This window comes from Falco punctatus, assembly GCF_963210335.1.
Source record: "Falco punctatus genome assembly, chromosome: 4".
Taxonomy (NCBI): domain Eukaryota; kingdom Metazoa; phylum Chordata; class Aves; order Falconiformes; family Falconidae; genus Falco; species Falco punctatus.
Window position 1 is genome coordinate 71,668,774 of NC_137583.1, and position 21,426 is coordinate 71,690,199.

At 37.6% G+C, this 21,426-nt stretch overlaps 1 protein-coding gene across 1 annotated transcript in view; it reads right to left on the reverse strand.

Annotated features, from left to right (window-relative positions):
* PLXDC2 (plexin domain containing 2) overlaps positions 1-21,426 on the reverse strand; it is a 272,130-nt gene that overhangs the window by 46,466 nt on the left and 204,238 nt on the right. The window contains exons 7-9 of the mRNA XM_080382355.1: positions 15,841-15,940; positions 6,354-6,449; positions 5,381-5,462 (exon numbers count right to left, since the gene is read on the reverse strand). Of these exons, the coding sequence (XP_080238481.1) occupies positions 5,381-5,462; positions 6,354-6,449; positions 15,841-15,940 (278 nt within the window). The remainder of the gene's footprint in view (positions 1-5,380; positions 5,463-6,353; positions 6,450-15,840; positions 15,941-21,426) is intronic.

Here is a 21,426-nt window from a genome sequence, read left to right on the forward strand (position 1 = left end):
TTTGTGGGTAGCGGAGCTGCTGTGAGCTGGATCCATGCCAAGGGGGTATGAGTTTCAGTGCTCAGGCATAAGAACCTTGACATCTAATAGGTCACCCTTCAGGGTGTGATGGGTTCAGAGGACAACACTCCCCTCACCCCGCCTCAGGGCATTCTCTGATCATTATAAGACTGTTGTGTAAAGGGCAGTGTCACACATGAGTAAAGGAGTTTCATGGGGCTTAGGGACTTCCCTGCTGAGCCCTGCTTAGACTCAGTCAGCTGTACGTATTTCTTCAGTGTTTGAGCCCTAGGGACCTTTGTGGTCTTAGATATTTAAGAGTTTGGTGAAAAGTACTTTTAGTACTGCCCTCCTATTCTGCATAACTTCCCTTGATAACCTAAGTGCTGACTAGCCAGCAAAACACCCTTGTGGATCCAGCTGTTAGGGCTTTTGGGTGCCCTTGGCATAAGGCAGCCAGTTTTGAGGATTTAAAATTTCAATATAGGTACCAACAGTGACAGCTGAATAAAACTATCATCTAAATTGCTTGCAACTACTGCCCTCAGTCCTTCAGGACTACAGTTCCCTATCTCCAGTGTGGGGATGCTAGTACTACACTAAACCTGGAGGATGCTGCAAGGATTGAGAGACACTTTTATCCTGTGTTAACAAAGTAAAGCATGAGACACATTCAAAACCCAAGTCTCCAGCATACACAGACTGAAAGACTGCTCTTTGCCTGCTTATTTCTGAACTCATGGAAATATCACTATCAGTTCACTGCTGAAATCTGAGACTTTCCTGAAGTTCATCAAAACAAAAACATCAATCTGAATCAATCTGAACATAAATCTTTTCAAAACTTTGTATAAAGGTGGCTTTTAAAAATTCCTTGATGATTTAAGCATCATACTTCCATTCTATTTCAGTGCCAACTCTTCTAAAGTTAATAAACAATTTATTTCTTGGGCAATTAACTCCAAATATTTCCAAGGGAAATTGCTATTTCAGTAATGTGAGCAAGTTGTACAAATTGAACCTATAAAATAACAGCAAAGTTGCCTTAAAGCTTCCAAAAACTTTCCTAGAAAATGGCATCTCTAACATGCAGGCTATACCAAGTGCCTAGAGTATATAAACATCAGAAGCATGACAAAATGATATAAACAGATCTAACTTTAATGAATTCTTCCAGCTTTTACATGCTGGGAAGTAGATAATGAAGAGCAAATAATCCAAGTTTCAGCCACAGGTGACTACTATGAGACAGATGCTCAGTGTTTTTGTCATTTTAGAGACAGAGATCCTTGTGTAGGAGAAAGCTATGATACCATCTTAACTTACATTATTTATAGTTAGTCCCTTTTACTTGTGGAACAGTTATGAAACATACATAGTTAAAAAAATAATATTAGCTCCTAGGGGGATCCTCCATCTGCTCAAGTAAAAAGAAAATGATGTGCCTTTGCTTTAGTCATGACAAAACTGTATGACATACGTCATATTGGATTTCAGAGTGGATAGTTTGATGATCCCTTATGAAAAGGGAAACTGTGATTTAAGCTTGTAGACAGTGACAGGAATACAAGATTTTGCACTGAATCACCTGTAAGAAGAACCTGCCTCTCCCAGGAATGCAGAGTTTGCACAGCAGCTGGGCTGAAGTAACAGGTAGGAAACAACCCACTGTTGTAGAATAAAGTTATTTTCATTCCAACACAGATTGCCCACATGGGGGAGTACAGTTATTCTGCAATGGCTCTGTTGGTCAATTTTCCTTGTGCAGTTACAGGTTTCATATAAAATGTATGTTTTTCCAACAACTGTACTTTGTTGTGTAAATGATTCAGTATATGGTTTAAATTTTATGCAAGGAAAAAAATATACAAGATGCTGTTCCTGGTAGTAATGTTGCTCTGGCTAAATGGGGTCATAACTTGTTGAGATAAAAAGGTTGGAGAATTGGCATAGAGTTTTGTTTCCTACTGGATACATGTTTGCTTGTTACCCACATGGAAGTCTTTCTGCTCTGGGAGATCTCACTTTAAAGTACCAGAGTACCAAAGTACCAAAGTGCTACTGTGGCACCAAAGGAGGAACATGAATGTTTGTTACAGTCTTATCTGACCCTCATTGCTCCCTAACAGTCTCCCTACTAGCAAACAGGCATCCTCCCTCTGCAGAAATTAGAGCACTAGATTGGCTGGTAGATTATTGCCACACTGGAAACCTGTCACTATCAAGTTCAAAGCCTTCTTCAGGCTTTTGCACCAAAGGCTAATTGCCTCCCCACCCTGGGCTTTGTCCACAGCCAAGAGAGACATGTTTTGGATTCTCACCTCCTGGACTAGTGTGTCCAGCCATCTTTGCAACCCAGAAGCACTACTTGGGCATTCCTAAGCTCCTGCTTACTTCAAAAACCCCTATGAGCACTCATTTGAAAGTGGACTGTAAATATTAATTTTCTTTGTACTCTAGGCACTGCTGAAATGTCTAAGTTAATACTTCATGTAATGCTTTACACTTGTTTTTTCCAAGCAGATTTTATTCTGCTGCAGCAGAGCAATGCATATCATGACAGGAGATAAAAGTCAGGTTGGTTTACAAGGCTGGTGACTAAAGAGCAGTGACACAAAAAAAGGTGGAGCACTGTGATGAAAGAACACACAACTTTCTATCCTTTATGACTTTTAACCAGGAAAGTTAGATTTTCTTGTTGAGAAAGTACTTTTTTATCACATGCAAAAAGAACATATTAATACAGAGAATTTATTTTTGAGGGGAGCAGAACCACAATGTGGTACTGAAGTAAATGATGGTACTCTCCTGTGATCCAGACATCTCCACTGAGAACGGTATAAGGCTTTTTCTGTATCTCCCTAAAATGAATACAGACGCTGAGGAACAGTGAGGTAAAAGAAGAGAGGCACTCAACTAGAAGGCAGGCAAGAGTATACAGAAACTGGTAGGCAGCAGAAAATTGTCAAAGTTGACACAAGAATGAGTCCTGATCACAATGATCCTGCAGTGTAATTTACCCTAGCTAAGTAAATGCTCAGTCTTCACATTTTGGAAAGCAAGTTGCCTCTTTTCACAAAACATCTACCCAATCATTATTTCAGATCTGTTTCTTTGTAGAACTGAATTAGTTGAAATAAGCCACTCATTTCAGAAGCTGGAGGCCAGCGGGCAAGAAAGGCAATGGGACCTGAGGCAGACATTATCACCAAAGACATGTTTCCAGAGGACATAACAATTTAAAAAATAAGGTGTAAAATCTAGTATAAAATTAAGATGTTCAAGGGACTGGACCATAGCTTCAGAGATTTTCAAGACCCAGCTGAACAAAGTAATGAACAAACTGATCTGATCTCACAGCTGGCCTTGTTTTGAGTGGGAGGCTAGACTAGATGACCTCTAGTGCATCCTTCTACTCTGAACTATTTTATGATTCTATACACACTTCTCCATTTGTTTAAACCTGAATATCACTCATATTTATATTCATATTGGCTGAATATCACTCATCTTTATAGATGCAAATTGGGTGGTATGACTGTTTTCAAACTACTGAAATTCCCATGTAGAGGCATAATCTTAGTTTGCTTTTCTGGATCCATCCTTCTTTTAAGGAACTGACTCCAGCGCCTGCTTTTGCTGCTAGTCAAACAATGTCCAGACACAGGCTGCATGAAATGACAGTCTCACTACTGGCAGTAATGGGCTAATTAACAGCAATAAAACTGTTCAGTCTATCTTCTGCAGCTTGTCAAAGGCACAATCGTGCTGCAGCACGGAGCCAGCTGTTTTTGGGAAACAGTACTGCCTCACAGTAGGTTTATCTTTGCAGTGTAATCTTCACAGGCAAAGTAAAAAGCAAGATTTTTTTCAAAAAAAAAATTGACTAGAGACAGGTGTGTTGAGACTGTATATTTTTCAGCAGTAAATTACACCTTGCCAGTTGTGAAGGGGCAGCCACAAATTCACCGAAGTATGTGGAAGGGAACACAGTGCCGCTACATGTCTGGTGTGACTTCCTGCTAAAGGTGAAGGACAAAACACTTTTAGTCCTCCAGAGTGAATTTGTGCCTCAGTGAGTGAAAAAGATTTTCCAGCAATTCCAGAAAACTCAGTTATTCATGAACTACAGAAAACCACAAAGGATCTCATGGCTTGCCTGTTCTCCCTAAGAAGTCTGAACTTTACCATACAACTGAGTTTATGCAAACAGAAATGAGAACACTGGCCGCAAAGCAACAGAACTTGCTCAAACCAGTGCCAACAGAAACTCAGTGCTACAACATTTGTTAATGGAAGGAGAATCAAGGAATGCTTGAAAGCAAGAAATTGGCTACAGCAAGCAAGATCTGTTCATGCTTGCTTGGAACAGTTTTCTACAGGTATCCTAACTCTTGAAGATGCTTGATTTGTTTCCTGTGACATGATTTCATTTAGCTCTAATTCCACTAAAAAGAGGCTTTTGCAAAACAAACTGAGAACAGTGACTTTTCAAATGACTTGTTACAGGAGTCGAAGCTTAAGAAAACAATAAAAGTGACCCCAAGTTCCTAATTCCATGCCACGTTCTCCAGCTATTTATCAGTTCTTTACCAGTTCAAATTATAGCACTATTTTAGAATGCTAATAGCCTTCCCACCTTTAATTATGCATCCATTTTATACATAGCATTTCTGAACCTAATCACCAGGGTTGAAAAACACAACAACAATGAATACCCATTATGATACCGCATTTTGTATCAGAGAACTGGTGTTAAATAAATGCTTGTTATGAAGGTCAATGAAGGTCAGTGAGTGAAGAACTTTTTGGAAAAGCTACAGCTGCAAAGTTTCCATTTTGCTGTCTATGCTCCAGCTGCTCCACAGACTCTAAATCGCTCCTGCTACTGACTTGACTGTCCTCATCAACGTGGCACAGAGAGGTTGAGGAGACCCAACTTTCCCACTAAGTACTGACTCTTTGGATGTGTTGGTTTCCCTATTGTAATGAGTACAAGTACGTCTTTACAGTTACATTACCACTCTGCCTCTCTGTGGTTAAGCTGTTTTTGATGAAGCTAGGGATAAAGGGAGAAAATACGACTTCTGTTATGATTTCTACTCCTTGTTCTCCTTCAAGAGGATTTTAAAGTAGGGTTGAGGAAATAGGAAGAAAGGTTTAACTCCCAAAACAACTATTTTGACTATTCTTGCCTGTTTTCTTTGCTGAAGTGAAATGGTACAATGATGTGTTGCTAGTGATCACACCTGACATGTGATGTATGTAAGACCTAAATATAGCAACCCTTTATGCTGAATAACCTTTAGGCAATGTTATTGGATATCCTTTGAGCACAGCTGTATACCCATGCAAAAACAGAAAAAATCCTTCTCTTTACCTTTGGAGTTTACTGCACCAGCTGCAGTTGAATCCAATCTGGGCAGTGACACAGGGACCACAGCTGGTAAACTGGAGACAAGCTGGGACATAAACAAACACACAAATTATTATATTAGTGTAAAAAATAATTCTCATAAAAAGCACAAAAGGATACAACTTCTGATAATACATGTATATATATTTAGGGACTCAGCAGGTTCACATGCCCAAAATAAGATAATAAAACCAGTCTATTACAATGCACTGCACAACTGTATGCATAAAGGTGTATTTTATCTGTAGGATTCCATTTTTATATGTATTCCGACTTCTACATTTGTTCATTGAGTTGCATTGCTAAATCTTTACCTTTTTGTCAAATATTAAATATTTCCTTAAATCTCCTTCTTCACTGGCTCCACTTTCCTTGGTGTTGCTAACATTCAGACACAAGCAGATAATATGACTGGCAGGAAAGTGTGCAAGAACTACAATTAGATTAAAAAAAATAAAAATAGCTGTTTCCATTTTTTTCACAGTAGTACAGCTGGCAGTTAAACCCAGAGATTTCTAAACAATGTAGTTTTACCTTGGACAAAGGAGGCAGATGAACTGCAAAATGTGTTTGGGAATATTCTTTGCAATGTGATGCACAGCACACAAAAGAATTTGTGTTTGCCTTGCAAGCATGAAAACTGTTCTTTTTTCTTGAGGAAACAAATTTAAAGTCAATATAATAATTCTTCTAAAAAAAATGATCTGGCACAAATTTCATTCAAAACCTACTGGGAATTATATACCTATAAACTAACTCGAGATACATGAAGATGCACTGGATAATGCATCATCCATCTGGGAATAAATCTGAGAGGGTAAATGAATCTGTCTGTGATTCCAAGTTCACAGATGAAACAAAATATTTAAAATTGGGTGTGTGTTGCTGGGGGTGTCCTTCCCAGATCTGGCTCCTGTCCACGTTATGTTTTACTTACTTGGAAGAGGTATCATTTCAACAGCTGAGAGATTGGTAATCTTTGACATTTGTAGCTCCACCCTGTGGTACTCATAAATTGTTCTTCTACGGACATCTACCAGGAAAGAAAAATAAAAATATTTTCACATTTTACTATTTTGCAGTCTGTAGATCGTGAAAAAGAGTGGTTGTAATGATTACTCATTGTTCCTTAGGTGTATACATGGCACAAGTTTTCCTCAAGAACATTTTTAATTTTAGACATTATGAAGGAACACATAAATATATATTGATAATTTTTCACTTGATAAACCATCAGAGCTGACAGAATAGGCACCTATTCCTGGTAAAGGATTATGAAAACACTAAGTGTGCTCTCAAGCATCTTAGTCATTCATTTAGACAGAAATTCTAGAGAGTATACTGCCAGACATTTTAGAGTCTATTTCAGATACTTGCTTTCCTAAGACATTTCTCAGCTTACAGGCTTGAGAGAAATGCTTTATTTGCTCACTTTGTCAGTTCTTGTCAAGATGTGCAAACAAAACTTATTTCATTGCTTAATCAAATTTGTTAGCTACAAGCTAGCTCACATCTAAATGCATTAGAACATTTTTTCGTATTATAACATTATATTAAAGAAGACAAGCCCTCCTAAACAGCCAATGTGATGCATAATCTTTACACAAGCTGACTGCTCCTAAGTTTCTCACAGCAGAAATTCAACATAGTCAATGCACTGTTCTTATTGGCTTTGAACTCACAGACCTAAGCACAAGATAAGCGGGGAAAAAAATAATAAAAAAATCACAAAATTCTTTGTTTCCAGATCAATATCCTGCCATGTATTTTGAATATTCCAGATTTTAAGTGCACAGCTGCAATGCAGACTGGTGAGCTTGTACATTTGCAAACTAAAACTACAGCCTATATGGCCAATCTGACACAATAGTGATGATTTTCTGGTGCACTGGATTCAAATTTATGTCCTTTTTTGAAGGTCTGCTAAACTAATTGAAATCAATGCTAAATACAATCACTGACCCTGTGGAATCATTCCAGGCAGGAATAAAGAGTGACATGCAAAGGTTACTATAAGGGTCAATGGCTGGTCTGAGTCTACGTGCAACAGAAGAAAAGCAATTGTAGACAGCCACAAACTCTTATCTTCAGTAGTCTTCTGTGTTGCCAGCCCTGTATGGATTAGGGTACACCTTGTTGCTTGGTATAAAGGTTGTGTTTCTGCAGCTTGAAGTGGGCTCACGTGGGCTCCCCAGCTGTTAAGCAATCACACAGCATCAAATCCAAAGTGTTTTTTGCAATCTCTTGTTTGACAGGATGTTGTAGGAGTTTTTCAGACAGAAAACAGAACCTTAAGTAAAATCAATAAAGCAGTAAATACTAATTTTTAAGGGAAGAGAGAAAGTGCAGCAGTGTATGTTGAACTGAGAGGCACCTTAGCCACAAGTGGACAAGGCCTTCTAAGAAAAGCAGGATGGCCAAGCTCTATAAGTACAGCTGTGTGAATACCCCATACACCACACAGAAAATAACCGTCTGGCTCTTGGTGTCTGTTGGAATAGACGGGAATCTGAGGAGGAATGGGGAGGCAGAAGCAGAGTGTCATGTGTAGGATAACTCTCTCCTGCTTCAGCCAGGGTGGCTGTGGGGGAAGCAGCTTCTTTGCCCTCTCTCACTGACTAAGCTCTCAGGCACAGGTAGCCAGTGTCTAGCTTTCAGAAAATAATATTTCTATTTAGCTCCAAATCAGCACCTTTGTCATTTATTTGAAGCTGACTTTGCTATGGCTTCACCTCTCCTGATAGCAGATTTCTCTTTCAGTATGAGCTAGTTTTATGTTTTACCTATAAAGTCACTTCAACTAGTTAAAAGACAGATATAGGCATGTGCCAAATGTTTACCCCAGCAAATGCTTTAGCCATTTCCTTCAAACCCACTGGACAGGCAGGGTTTTCAAGACAAGGCCAATCTTGTGCTGAAGTCAGGAAAATCTCTTGCCAGCAGTGAGAGGTTTATGCTCCTAGGCTGGTAAGTTCCATAAGAACACATGCCAAATCTCAGTGATCAGGGAATGTGTTTGAAATGAGCTCCTGCCAATGCTGAAGGCTTTCATTTGTTTCCACAGAAATCTTTATCCTTCTGTCCAAAAAAATAAGCAAATTAATACATAAAATAAAATGGTGGGTGCTGACACTTTAATTGAACTCCATTTCATCTCATCACTAGTGGTACAGGCTGGTATGCTATAATCCTGTTTACTCTGAACCTTTCCTAACAGACTCCTCACAGGGCTGACAAGAAATACAGAGCTTCTGGCTTTCCAAAAATCCAGTGAGAATCAGTGTCTCGGGTCCACAGGCACTTTTATTGCACCCAGTGCATGAAATTCATAAAAAACACTGATTTTAAGAGAATTAAGTCTGTCATTTAAAAAAATAACATCCACTCGTGTATTTCAGCATGACTGTTTATACCATTAAATCCCACTACCTGGGAGACTCAGGTTTGATCTTTTCTTCTTCAGAAAGAAGACTCTGCCAACCACAGGTGGTGAGTTTACATACGAGGGATCTATCTACTGTAAGAAACCTAAATACAGAGAGGTATTTGCATAGTCACCTTCTAACAGCTTTGCATATACTTGAAGGCAGGTGGTTGGAAACACAAGTGTTCAAATTTATCTGCCGGGCCAGGCTGTAAAAACATGTAGGTGTAGATTCTTTTGAAAGTCTGACTTGAAACACACCATGCTTAGCTTCTCAAAATGCACTTTTTCCTCCCTATTGAGAATTCTTAGCTAGTAACCCCTTAAAAAAAGCCAGGCTAGAATAGCTACACTCAACAGGAAAAACAGAAAAATGAATACTCTCCCCTGACACTTTCCCCCTCAACCTCTCTACACACTCCTGCTCCAACCCAAGACACACATTGCCTTTCACTCAAGTGGAACTTCTTCTTTGTCTCATGCTATTTAGCTCTTTTAGACACAAGTACAAGTGCAGAATCACAAAGAGTTTATAAGCTCACATACTTCAGTATGCACCTTATCTTGACAAGAACTAGTGAAAACATTTGATATAGAAACAGATAAAAATTTAAGCATCATCTGCAAGCATTTTGCTGAAAAGAGGCATTACATCAGGTCTAACAGGGAAGGGAGGAAGGGAAAAGGACTCTTTGCATGTACATATACTTTGAAGTACCATTCCTCGTTCTGAATTTCAGAAAATATGTATATATTCTTCTCCTAGTCATGAAAATATTTTACTTTTCTGTAGGTCTGACTATCTCAAACACTTTTCAAACAAATGATATATTTTTTTCGAAGAACAGAAACTATTTTTTATTTTTGTTTTAATTTACAGCATAGTCCAAAATAGTTCTTTGGTTTGTTTCTGTGGCATGTACACGTGCTATCTCTGAAGACAAGGCCAAAGGTACTTCAGCAGAAAAAGCTGAAGAAAACATCTGCTACTTGAGTAAGTACATCCTCAGTGACCTAGAGAGATAACATGGGGGTTCAGAAGGCCGACCAAAAGAATCCTTTCAAGGGATTAAGCAATGGATCAGATCTGTAAATTATAGATGTGGAAGATTCTGGTGCAAAAAAACATTTTATGTAATTTTATCACAGTATTAAACTAAATAATGGTATATAAATATTCTATGAAACAGAACTGCCAGATCTGTACTACTAAATGTAGTAGGTAGGGAGAATGCTCTGGAGATGGAGCAGTGCCAGAAGAGCACCAATGACTTCCTAAAATACCTGAAGGGTCAGTAGCTAGTAATAAACCAACAGATGCAAAATATCTCTGGTACTTTTCCATCACATAATCACTTCTCCTCATACAGCGTTTGTCAGCCAAAACCTGCAACCCAGATAAATGTAAAAATGTTGGAGAAGTCAATTTTTAAATTATGTGCTCACACAAATAAAAATCTGTCTCCGTGAAAGACTTGTAGGGAATTGAGACTGGCCATATATCCAGCAAAAGCTGCTAAGCAAGGCCATATGTATTCATACAGCTGCACTTTCATTTTTAAATCTCATTGATAGAGAAAACACAAATGGCAAGAGGTGCATTTGATTACGCAGAAGTCAATTTGACACAGACAACTTATGCAACATATCCAGCTTAAACTGCAAGCAATTTGCAAAAAATATAAGGGATGCAGAGGGGTGGGACATAGCTGCTGTGCTATACAGCCACAGGCTTTCCTTGATAGAAACTTTGTTTAGCATCACTGGCTGAATAAAACCTTCATGCAAATAGATATTTTGCCCGCCTGGTATGCCTGATTGCCATCACCACAAAAGGTAAGGGAGTCAGAATGTCAAAGCAATCTTTCTTTAATTGCTTCATATCACTAAACTTAGCAACATTAACTAGTTAATTCTTGAGGCACTGACATTGGGATCAAACATGCCTGTAATCAACCCCCCACCACACTGTTCTTGGTCGTTGACTGTTACACACATCTGAATCTAGATCAAAATTCAGATTCCCTAATTATATTAATTTTATTGTTCTCTTAAAAGTTACTAAAAAGATCCTTTGAAACCTGGAAGATGCACCTCAAAGACATATATTCTGTGAATAAGCAAACCACTGAAGTAGGCTCTGAAAATAACCACTTTATCAACAACGTAGAAAAAATTGTTCCACATCAATGCTCTGTGCCTACCAGACATCACTTACTTTGGAACTCTCCCATGTCCTTTCAGATTTACTTCAATTCCTGATGCCAGCTGAGCTGCTCTTAGTACAGGCTCAAGGTGTGAGAAATATGCTTGATTCCCTTAAGCCACCATGCACCAAACTGCCTAATTCTGAGATTGGTCGATGCCCAGTTAAGGCTTTGGCTAAAACAAGAACATTTTAAACCTTAATCACCTTGTACCAGTCCCTGAAGTGCTGTTCGGCCACCAAAGATTGGAAGCATGCCCACCTCTTTCCCTCACTGTTCCTGAATCCGGTACCTAGTGCCAAGGAACCCAGCTGCCCAGCTAAACCCTTTTGGGCCAGCAAACATGCAGGGCTGGAGGAACTCTCACTCTGTGGAATTAGTTACACTAGTGGAAAGTGAGAATAAATACTGTGAATTTAAAGCAATAACTTTGGGGATCACTTTTCACAAAGGTAAATGACAACATTACCAGTAAAGCAGCAGCAAATTAGAGTTTGTGAATTCCCAGATGGTGCTGCACCTTTATACAATAAATATCACAACATAAACTCCTCGTTGTCTTTTACACCTCAGGGAGGTGATGCTAAGGTTCTTTCAGGGGCCTCACTGCTGTAAACAAACCGAAGAGAAAACTTCAGCAAACAGTTATAACATGCAGAGTTCTCACAATTACATGCCTGAGTTACACTACATATAGAGTGGCACTAATTGCACTGAAACTGGAATATTACTAACATGTAACTCAGCTACAATTTCATTTTTGTACACAGTGTTGTTGAGTAATTTCAGTGTCATTAAATGTTGGGTTGTCAAGGTATGGATTTCCTAAAAGAGCTGTACATAATACAGTAGAGGCCAAGATCATGAAGTATGCCTCACTGTGGAGAAAAGCCTTGCCATTATCTGTAAGTGCAAGACTAATAACTCTGTATAGACTCCCTGAATCTCTCATCTTACCAGTGTATTTCATGCTCTCGTGGAAAACAAAGCACATTCTGTGCAAGCTTTACTGGTGGGCTTTTTCATTGCTAAAATAAAATAGTGGGTTGCAGGAAATGCTTTGTCATTTCTTCTTCATGCATAATAAAAAGCTAATTGAAAGACAAAAGAGAAAAGAGCACTGAAAGAAAGGAGAGAAATGTAGCAACCCAGAAGGAAAGGAAACATGTAGGGGAAGAAATATGGTCATGATATTAGAGAGAGATCTTGGGGGTCTGCAGCAGGGAAAGCAAAGGCTACCATATGAAACTGAAAGGACCAAGAACAAAATACCAAGGACGTCTGAGAAAAAACAAAAGAGGGAATAGAAAAGAGAACGTCGTTGCAACAGGACAGGGACAAGTTTCCTGATGCAGTGAAGATGCTGAAGAAAGGAAGAGAAGCCTTGCTGGAAGAACATGTAAAGCTATTTCCCAGCTTTGCTTTCACCATCATCTGTTGTCTAACTGGAAGATATCCATTAAACATTCTTAGTGTCTCTGCTACAATAGGAAAACTAGTAAATGTAAAAGTGATCAGCTGTTCTGAAGAAGAAGAAACCAGGGTGGTCCCTCTAACTTATCGGACAAATCAGAAGCAGAGGTCCAGAGCCTAGCTCACTTCACTTGAGTTATGTAGAAGAAGCAGAAACTTTTCCTCTGAAATTAATTGATGGAATTAGTTTGCCATTTTGCTGCCATATAAATCTCAGAATTTAGGGCTTCTGTTTCTAATCTTGGTGTCAAGCAAAAATTCATTTCCCTTCAGACATTACCATTTGTTCCAAATCACCTCCAGAGTGTATACAATCATACGTATCTATACATATATATAACTATAAAATGGTGGCCAATCTGTATCGATGCAATAGAGCCACAAAAGGCTCAAACCCAAAGACATTGTCTATATATAAGCAGTAGTAGCAGGTCAAGAAAAAAAAATAATCAAATCTAGAAAACAGGCAGAAAGCTACCTGGCAAAAATCTCCCACCTCCGTGCTCTACCTCTTAAAAGAGACGGCGAAGAAAATGTAGGTACATATATTCTTTTAGGCACAGGTAAAAGGGGCGTTACTGCAAAGCCTTTATATGTAGAAGTACATTAAGAAAAATAGGTATGAAACTCTCAAAGTCCTCCATTTCAGCAGGTTCAGAAAATCCTTTCTTTTTGCTTTTGGATCTTCAAGAGGATTTTCAACACTTGTTAAAATGCACTTCTGAAATGAAACAGCTGATCAAAAAGCATGTTTTTCTCTCCTCAGAATGAAACAGGTTTGCCTGGCTTTAGAAGTCACCTTTCAGAAGTACGAAAAAAAGATATTACTAATGTTTTGGACAGTATATCTGAAAAAATCTGATAAATGGTTAGTTCTAAATCTTCCAAAATTCCTTCAGTAGAACTAGGACTATTAGACTGAAATTTTAGAACGCTGAGCATACAGACTGCACCAAAGACATTCCACGTTTTTGAAAACTGAGAGGGTATTTTTGTTCAAACAGGTTTGTGCTGCACTTAATGTCTCTTTCCTTTCCAAAGGAAAGATGTATACAAAGGTAACTGACCAAACTTAAACAGGGAACAGTAGTCAGAGGTTTCTTGGGGCTTTTTTTTTGTAGTTTGTTGTTTTTTTTTTTAATAACTAGCCAAGAACATAAAGGGGAACTGGATTCTCTTGATGGAAAACTCTTTGCTAAAGCGGTAAGTGAGAACTAATAGCTGTACTACTTTGCCTTCTTTTGGGACAGAACCCCAGCAATTTATATTCTTTTGTGTTCAGAAGCTAACAAATAAAGTAATACAACAATTCTATCATATCGCTTTTTCAGTAATTGACTAGAGCCATGGTTGATTTAACAGCTCTGAAAAACAAGAATGCAAGAACATGCATAATTTAAGAGCATCTGACACTGGCTCTCTATGGACCAACATCTACTATGAACTGATGGTTTCCTTGATTAATACTAACTCTAGTGTGAGCTGCAAACCAGCAAAATTACGAATTACCACCAACCACAGAACCAGTCATTAAGTAGAAAAGCAGCGTATTACATACAGCAATACCAAAATAATGCTATCAAAACAGTTTCTGCACATTTTAGACTCTTTATCCACATTTTATTCTTCTTATCTGCCACTCCTTAATGTAACTTCATGAAAAGATTAAGTTTAAGATGAAACACTAAACAGCTTTTCTGGTAATTGCAGTCACTTCACTTAAGAGAAAGTATCATGTGACAAAAAGGTTTACAGAAACACTAAACCCAGAAGACTAGTAAGTAACTGTGTATTCATCAAAAGCAATGTTATGCAGTGGTCGTAAAACAAGTTGCTTATCTGAAATATTGCTACAGAAAGAAACATTCAAACTAGAATAAAGACTCACATATACCATATATTTTACATACAAAATATGTAAATCTGAATAAGTCCTTTAGTGTTGTTTGATGATGGAGGCTGATGCCAAAAGATCTGCATACTACTTGTATCTCTTAGAATGAATTTCTACCTGACTGATCTGATAAACCATTTGCACAAGTCAATCAACCTAATTTCCACCCGAATCAATTTCAGGAGCTCTTAGAAGTTGAAGACTCACAGAAATACTGAAATCATTCATTTACAAACATCACTCGAACTGCTGAAATCAGTTGCCTAGATTCATTTGTTCCTAAGCACTCAAAAGCAATCCATGCAACCATAGGCACATCGCAACTACTTTATCATACTTCAGAAACAAGTTTCTTCCAAGAACGTGTCTCTTAAGTGAAATCTGGGCATGCCAACCTCCTTCACACTACTCTGAGTTCACAACACAGTAAGTACAAGATGGTACTGAAATTTTCCATCTTCCCCATGGCAAGACATCTACACGCTTTATGCTCCTGCACATCAACGACTAAATGTGATGAGGGGATGGGATAAGCTGAGAGGCAATGGTACCTGCAACTCCAGTGTCAGCCCCATCTGCAGACAACCTTAGAGATGGGCTGGATCAGGTCAGTCCTTATGAGCCCTACCTGTGCCATACCTCTGTCAGGTTTCATTTTAGAAGAATATGCCTGGACTCAGTCCTAGGAGGCTGGTTCAAGCACAGCTTCTTTCATCTACACCCTGCTGTTAGGGGACATCAAAACCCGAACTTTGTAAATTTGCTCCAAACATGTAAATAAAACCAACAGACTTGGAAAGTGAGCATACTCTCTAATGGCTAAACAATCTCCATGGGTTCTGTACAGAGTATGTTAAAACAAGGCATCAAGGAAATCACACTTGGTTTCCTACTACTTATTTCTTGTCAAGCCATACAAAATACAATTAAAGCCAGAAAAAATTAAATGTTACTGCATTACTGTTGCTGCAATTATATGAGCCCAAGATGTTATTTAATAACATCTCTCTTTTCTCTCACTACAATGTATATATGAATTTCAAGTTCAGAATGTAAAGTTTCAAGAACTTCCAGCCTGGATGTTCTTCTCTTTTTGGATACAGATGATTTTTCTGAACAGATTGCTTCTTCCCTATTACGGATATGGAGACATATTCCAGATAAAGTATCTCATGGAATACCAAATTATGCTGGTTGACAGTTTACATTATTTGGCTGGCCATTTAGTTTTATTTACTTAATTTATCAGCTCAAAAGAACAATGACAGAGAAAGCCACATTGGGAATCATCAAGCAAATAAAATTACACTTGAATTAACAAGCTGAAATTAGTTAAGTGATTTGTGCAGCTAATCATCCTTGATGAAATCAGCTTATACTCATTTGTCAGCCTCCAAACCATTAGCACCACTACAATTCTACATACTGGGAATTTGCTGGATCCTGTGCACAACCACAAATGCATCTGAGAGTCCTACTTTCACTGGGTGGTTGGTTGAACTTATCTGTGAAACAGCAACAGGAATCTAGAAGACAAAACAGGAAGATATGCATGAAATATTGAAGTAAAAAAATCAGACTAAAAATAACAGCACTGCCAAAATCAACATTTAACCAGTGTAAATTAAAAGTCCTGAATAAATATTTTATAGAATATAGCATAAAGGACTAGAGGTTTATTGAAGATTGAAATTACTGTTTATAATTTTTATTTTATAACAGTTTGCATTGCTTCTTATATAACAACATTCACATCAACATTTAAGAGTTGGAACAATTGTTAATGATTAAAGAGAAAAGGATAGTATTTTTCAGTAATTTATTTCCCCCAGTTGAAGAAAAAGTGGGATAATGTGCTAGTATCAGACAAGGAGGAGGAGGAGGCAATACCTCTTGTCTACTATTGAACACACAAACTGGAAGTTCATCGTGGGATGAACATTTTAAAAGCTTATGGCTTAGTTAACTTGCACTGAAAACTTAAGAGCTATCTTCAGATAGCTCTGGTCCAACGATATTCATGTTTAATACATCTTGGAATAGCAGGGAAATTATCAATGTCATGGGAAATAAGAAAAATGCCAGATGGTCAATTGCTAATATCTAGAGGAAAAAATGAAAACGCTTAGACAGCCATAGACCAGTCCAGCTTTATACAATAGAGATGTTGATGTTGGGCAACATGGTTATATGAAAACAGATGTCAAGTTTGATTTCATTCTTTGGGCAAGATCGCAGCTTTGGCTGATACTTGTATAGATGAAATATCTTTAGAATTTTGGAAGCTGTTTGACTTAGTGACAAGCAGCATTTATACAATATTATATAGTTATATAGACTGACTGATCACAAATAGCAGCCATTACTAAAGAAGCAGCTCAGACTGACAGTGTATCTTTACAGTACATCTTGCTTCTCCAGACATCAGATCTAGTATTTATAAGTTTTGTCAAAGACTGGGAAGGAGACATAAATTTACTGCCCAGCAGTTCTGCAGATGATACTAGCAGAGTAAAATTAATAAAATGCCTGGATAAATTAGCAAAGTTAGACACTGCAAAAATTGCAAAGTTCTAACTCAGAGAAAAAAAAGATTGCAAGGTAGAGGTTTGGGGACCATGTTCTAGAAAGCAGCAGTTCTGGAAGGAATCTCAGTATTGTAGTGGATGAACAACTCCAGCTGTCAGAAGAGACATCGCAGCAAGAAAACTTGTTTGATGTGATATTTGGTTACAAAAACAGTGAAATACAGCCTAGGAGTGAGGTGGCCATTTTACTTGTACCTGCACGTTAGATCATTGCTGCAATGCTACACAGACTTTGGGAGGATCTATTTCTTAAGAAGATGCTGAAAACTAAAAAAGAACTAAGAGAAGAAAGATTAAGAGTGATAATAATACTTTAAAAACATTTTCTGCTCTCAAATGTCATTAACAGAAAAGTTAAAGAGCTCTATCTATTTGGCTTCTCAAAGGGAAAATGGAAAGCTGGCTAGATTACCATAAAAAAGTACTGACATGCGGAGAAATTACTCGGGGGCTAAAGAGTTTTTACATCTAGCACAGAAGGATACAACCAGAAGCTGGAAGCTACAGACAGGTACTTTCAAAGTAGAATAAGTCACATGTTCTATGTTTTAATATTATTAACCACTGGGATAAACTACCAAGGGAAATTATGATTCTTTACCCATTGCTGCTTTCAGATCACAGTTGGATATCTTACTTTTCACAGCTGTCCTTCAGTTAACCAGAAATTACTAGGCTGAAGACAAATAAAATTGGATCAAGTGTAAGAAACTGAAACACAAGGTGCTAGCTCAGCTAATCCAATAGTCTTCTCTAGCTTTACCTGCGTAAAACTACCAAAATTATAATGTTGGCCAGTACTTTTGGCAGAAAAATGCCAAAGTAAAAAGCTGGTTACACATCCAGTGAATGAGGATTCAGTATTGTTCACATGTCAATATCATGACTTCTGGTATTTGAGTTGAGCACCAGTCCATCACCTTGTTCCCGAAATACCATTTAGCTTTTTCCTCATTACAGTGGTAGCTATCTAGAAGAAGTTAAATTTGAGAATATTAACAGAAAAAGTGAGTTCTGGCGAATTAAACACTGTCATAAAGTCCCATGTCTTTTACTTGATTTAGTGACTGGTTTAGTGGATTTATTTAGGGGTTTTTGCATACATGATCTGCTTTGGTATAACAAAGGGAATGATATCAAACCAAAATGAAAAATAGAAGTGGCTTGCAAATACTTCTAGTAATACTACAATCTAAATTTGGTTTATATCAGCTTAGCTCTGAAGCAGTTATTTGAGATATGACATAAGAAGGCTGAAAGCCATTTTTTCCAAGTCTTCAAAATAAAAACCTCAGAGTTCAGAAATAAGTCTATAAACCTTCTCCAGCATGGAAGTATAAACAAAACAAAGGAATTATTCACAGTCTCAGAATACTGTAGAGAAAAGATTATATTAACTATCAAAGAAACTGTCTTAAAAGATTTTGAGAAGGATACCCTAGAGAAGCTATTGAAAATCAAATTAGAAAAAGCACTGATGAGAAGGACACAATGACTACTTCTACTCCAAGTTAGAGAGGAAGCACACCAGATGAAGAAAGGAATCAGAGTTTTATGGATAAAAATGTAGCTGGAATTGGCATTATAAGTAGGTGTGTGACCAACAAAATATGCTGGCAAAATTGACAGCTCAAGGCAAAAACTGTCTGATACATGAAAATAATTATACTCATTTTCACATGTGAGTGCAAACCAGAAGTTGCACTCAGGACAGGAGTTTTTATTACTCTTTGAATAAGCCTCCTTATGTCTAGTGACAGAATCATAGAATCATTTAGGTTGGAAAAGGCCTTTGAGATCATCAAGTGCAACTGTTAACCCAGGACTGCCAAGTCCTATCATATGTTTTTTTTTCTGCATTTGTAATTAATTTGCATATTTCCCTCAAAAATTAAGATAAAAGCAAACTAATTTCTCTCTCCTCCTTTTTTTCTACCTCCTGTGTAATGTGGCTTGTGTGATGGGTTCTTGTAGTACAAATGCCACAAGTGGTTTGTTGTTTGGTTGGTTTTGTTTCTTTTTAAAATGGATTTATTTTCATTACAACTTGGTTCAGAGCTTGAAAGTCACTTTCATTTTTACTAGTTAATAAAAATGCTGAATGGCTCAGTGATATGTGATACGAAAATAGGACACAGTATCCAAGTTGAACAGAAAATACAAAAAAAACCTAAACCACAAAACTTCAGGAGAAATTAGAAAATTTTGGAGTGGAAATATCTCAGTAGACTTTGCCAAAATCCCTGCAGGTGTCCCTGCTCCTGTGCTGGGCATTCTAGCTAAAGTGAAGAATTTGCGGGGTCATTTTCTAAAACAAATAAGGAAGTTGTAGTAGGGTCCAATCTAACAGCAGAAGCAGCCAAAATTGTGGAAATATTATTTAGCAACAAGTGTTTGTGTAAGGCGAAGAAAATATAAGTTAAGTTAGTATAGCCAGTTCTTCAGACTGAAGTACAGCCTGTGTCAAACAATTAGTCATACAGACAAAAATGCAGTCTAAGTAGAAGGGGATCCATGACCCAGGAAAACTCTTCTATTCTCTTGAAAAACTACAGTGTTGTTAAACCTGTATTTACAAAAACATGTTTATTTTTAAAGCATGAAAAAGAAATAACTTTACAAAACGGAATATTGCAGTCAGTCAGTGATGAATGTACTGAGTGTCATTTTGTAGGTGAAATCTTTTGAATGAGATATCAAGATAAAACAGGCTTTTACCATATGATGGCCTGTTAGGAAATATGCCGTTTTGACAGAAGGCTTGTAGTAAACAATGAAATAATTTATTGAAAATTACAGCCAAACATAGGTAGCAAGCAGATAGCTGGTGTTCTGAATTCCTCACCTGAATAACAAGATATGTCATGAGAGGTTGACATGTTAAACAGTTGAACAGTAAACTAGGAATGTGTAAGTGGTTGCTAATGGGCAGCAGGAGTTTTATGACATTACATTGAGAGGATGGATTTTAACTAGAATCATTGCACAGTGTGTGTTAGCTCTACCACAGACAATATGAACTCATGTTGTACAAGTCACCAATTTATGAATAAGCTTCCCAAATGCACATTAGCGCAAGGGCCATTGACATCTATATTTTTGATTATACACTTCAACAAAAGGAGAAAGATATTTCAAATTAATGCTGACTTCTATTCATCATTGGGATCAATAATCTAGGCAGTATTTTCCATCAGAGTTCTCAAATTTTATTCAACTCTGAAGATATGTCAGAATCTTACCGTTCAAAAAAGAATAAAATAATGGCCTCTGACCTTACTCTGAAGGAGACCGTAAGCAGAGTGCAATTACTGCCCTACTTCAAAACTGAGTCAAATGTAAGAGCCAGAGTATGCTGCAAAATAGTAATTAGGAACACAGTAGTAATTATATAGGTTTGTCATTGCCAGTTTCCTAAACAGTTATTAATTACTTTACAGGCCAAACTGCATGAAACTTAATCCAGAATTTTAAGTTGCATAAACAGATCACCTCATAAAATCAAAGATCATTTTTTCATGTTAATATTTTTGATAATAATAACAGAGCCAAAGAAATGCCAGACATGTATAGTGCAGGCAGAATATCCACGAAGACCACATATTTTTTTTTAAGTTTTCAGGAAACAATCACAAGGTTTGGAGTCTTGTTACTGAAAACAGAATATTATCCATCATGCGTAACAGGAGCATCAAATTTATCTAAGTGTTAGTACTTAATCAGTTCCATTCAATTCTGCTTCCTTTCACAGTAGAAAGAAATTCTACTTCAAGTCTCCTTTAGAATTATTTTCCAACTTCACATATTGGGCAATTTGAACAAGCGTTTAAACTTTAATAATAATTTATAGATGACTACATAAATAGAGAGTCATTACTATTTAAATGAACAAAGAAAGCCTTCAAGGCAAAGAAATTAAGAAAAATATCCTAAACCATTAACAAAGCCTTTGGTACTTTTGCCTAATTTTTCCTGTATTAATCATGGACAGAAAAAGCAGCTAAATGTTGCATTAAGGAACATTAGCTAGAAGCACTAATAGGAAAAGACTATCAGAATCTTAGAATAGTTTGGGTCAGAAGGGACCTTAAAGATCACCTAGTTCCAACCCCCCTGCCATGGGCAGGGGCACCTTCCACTGCATCAGGTGGCTCAAAGCCCCATCCAGCCTGGCCTTGAACACTGCCAGGGATGGGGCATCCACAGCTTCTCTGGGCAACCCGTTCCCCCACCCTCACAGTAAAGAATTTCTTTCTCATATTTAATCTAAATCTACCCTCTTTCAGTGTAAAGCCATTCCCCCTTGTCCTATCACTACATGCCCTTGTAAAATGTCCCTCTCTCCAGCTGTCTTCTGGGTCACTTTTAGGTACTGGAAGGCTGCTATAACAGTTATTTTGTTCAAAAAGAAGTAAAGCTTTTGA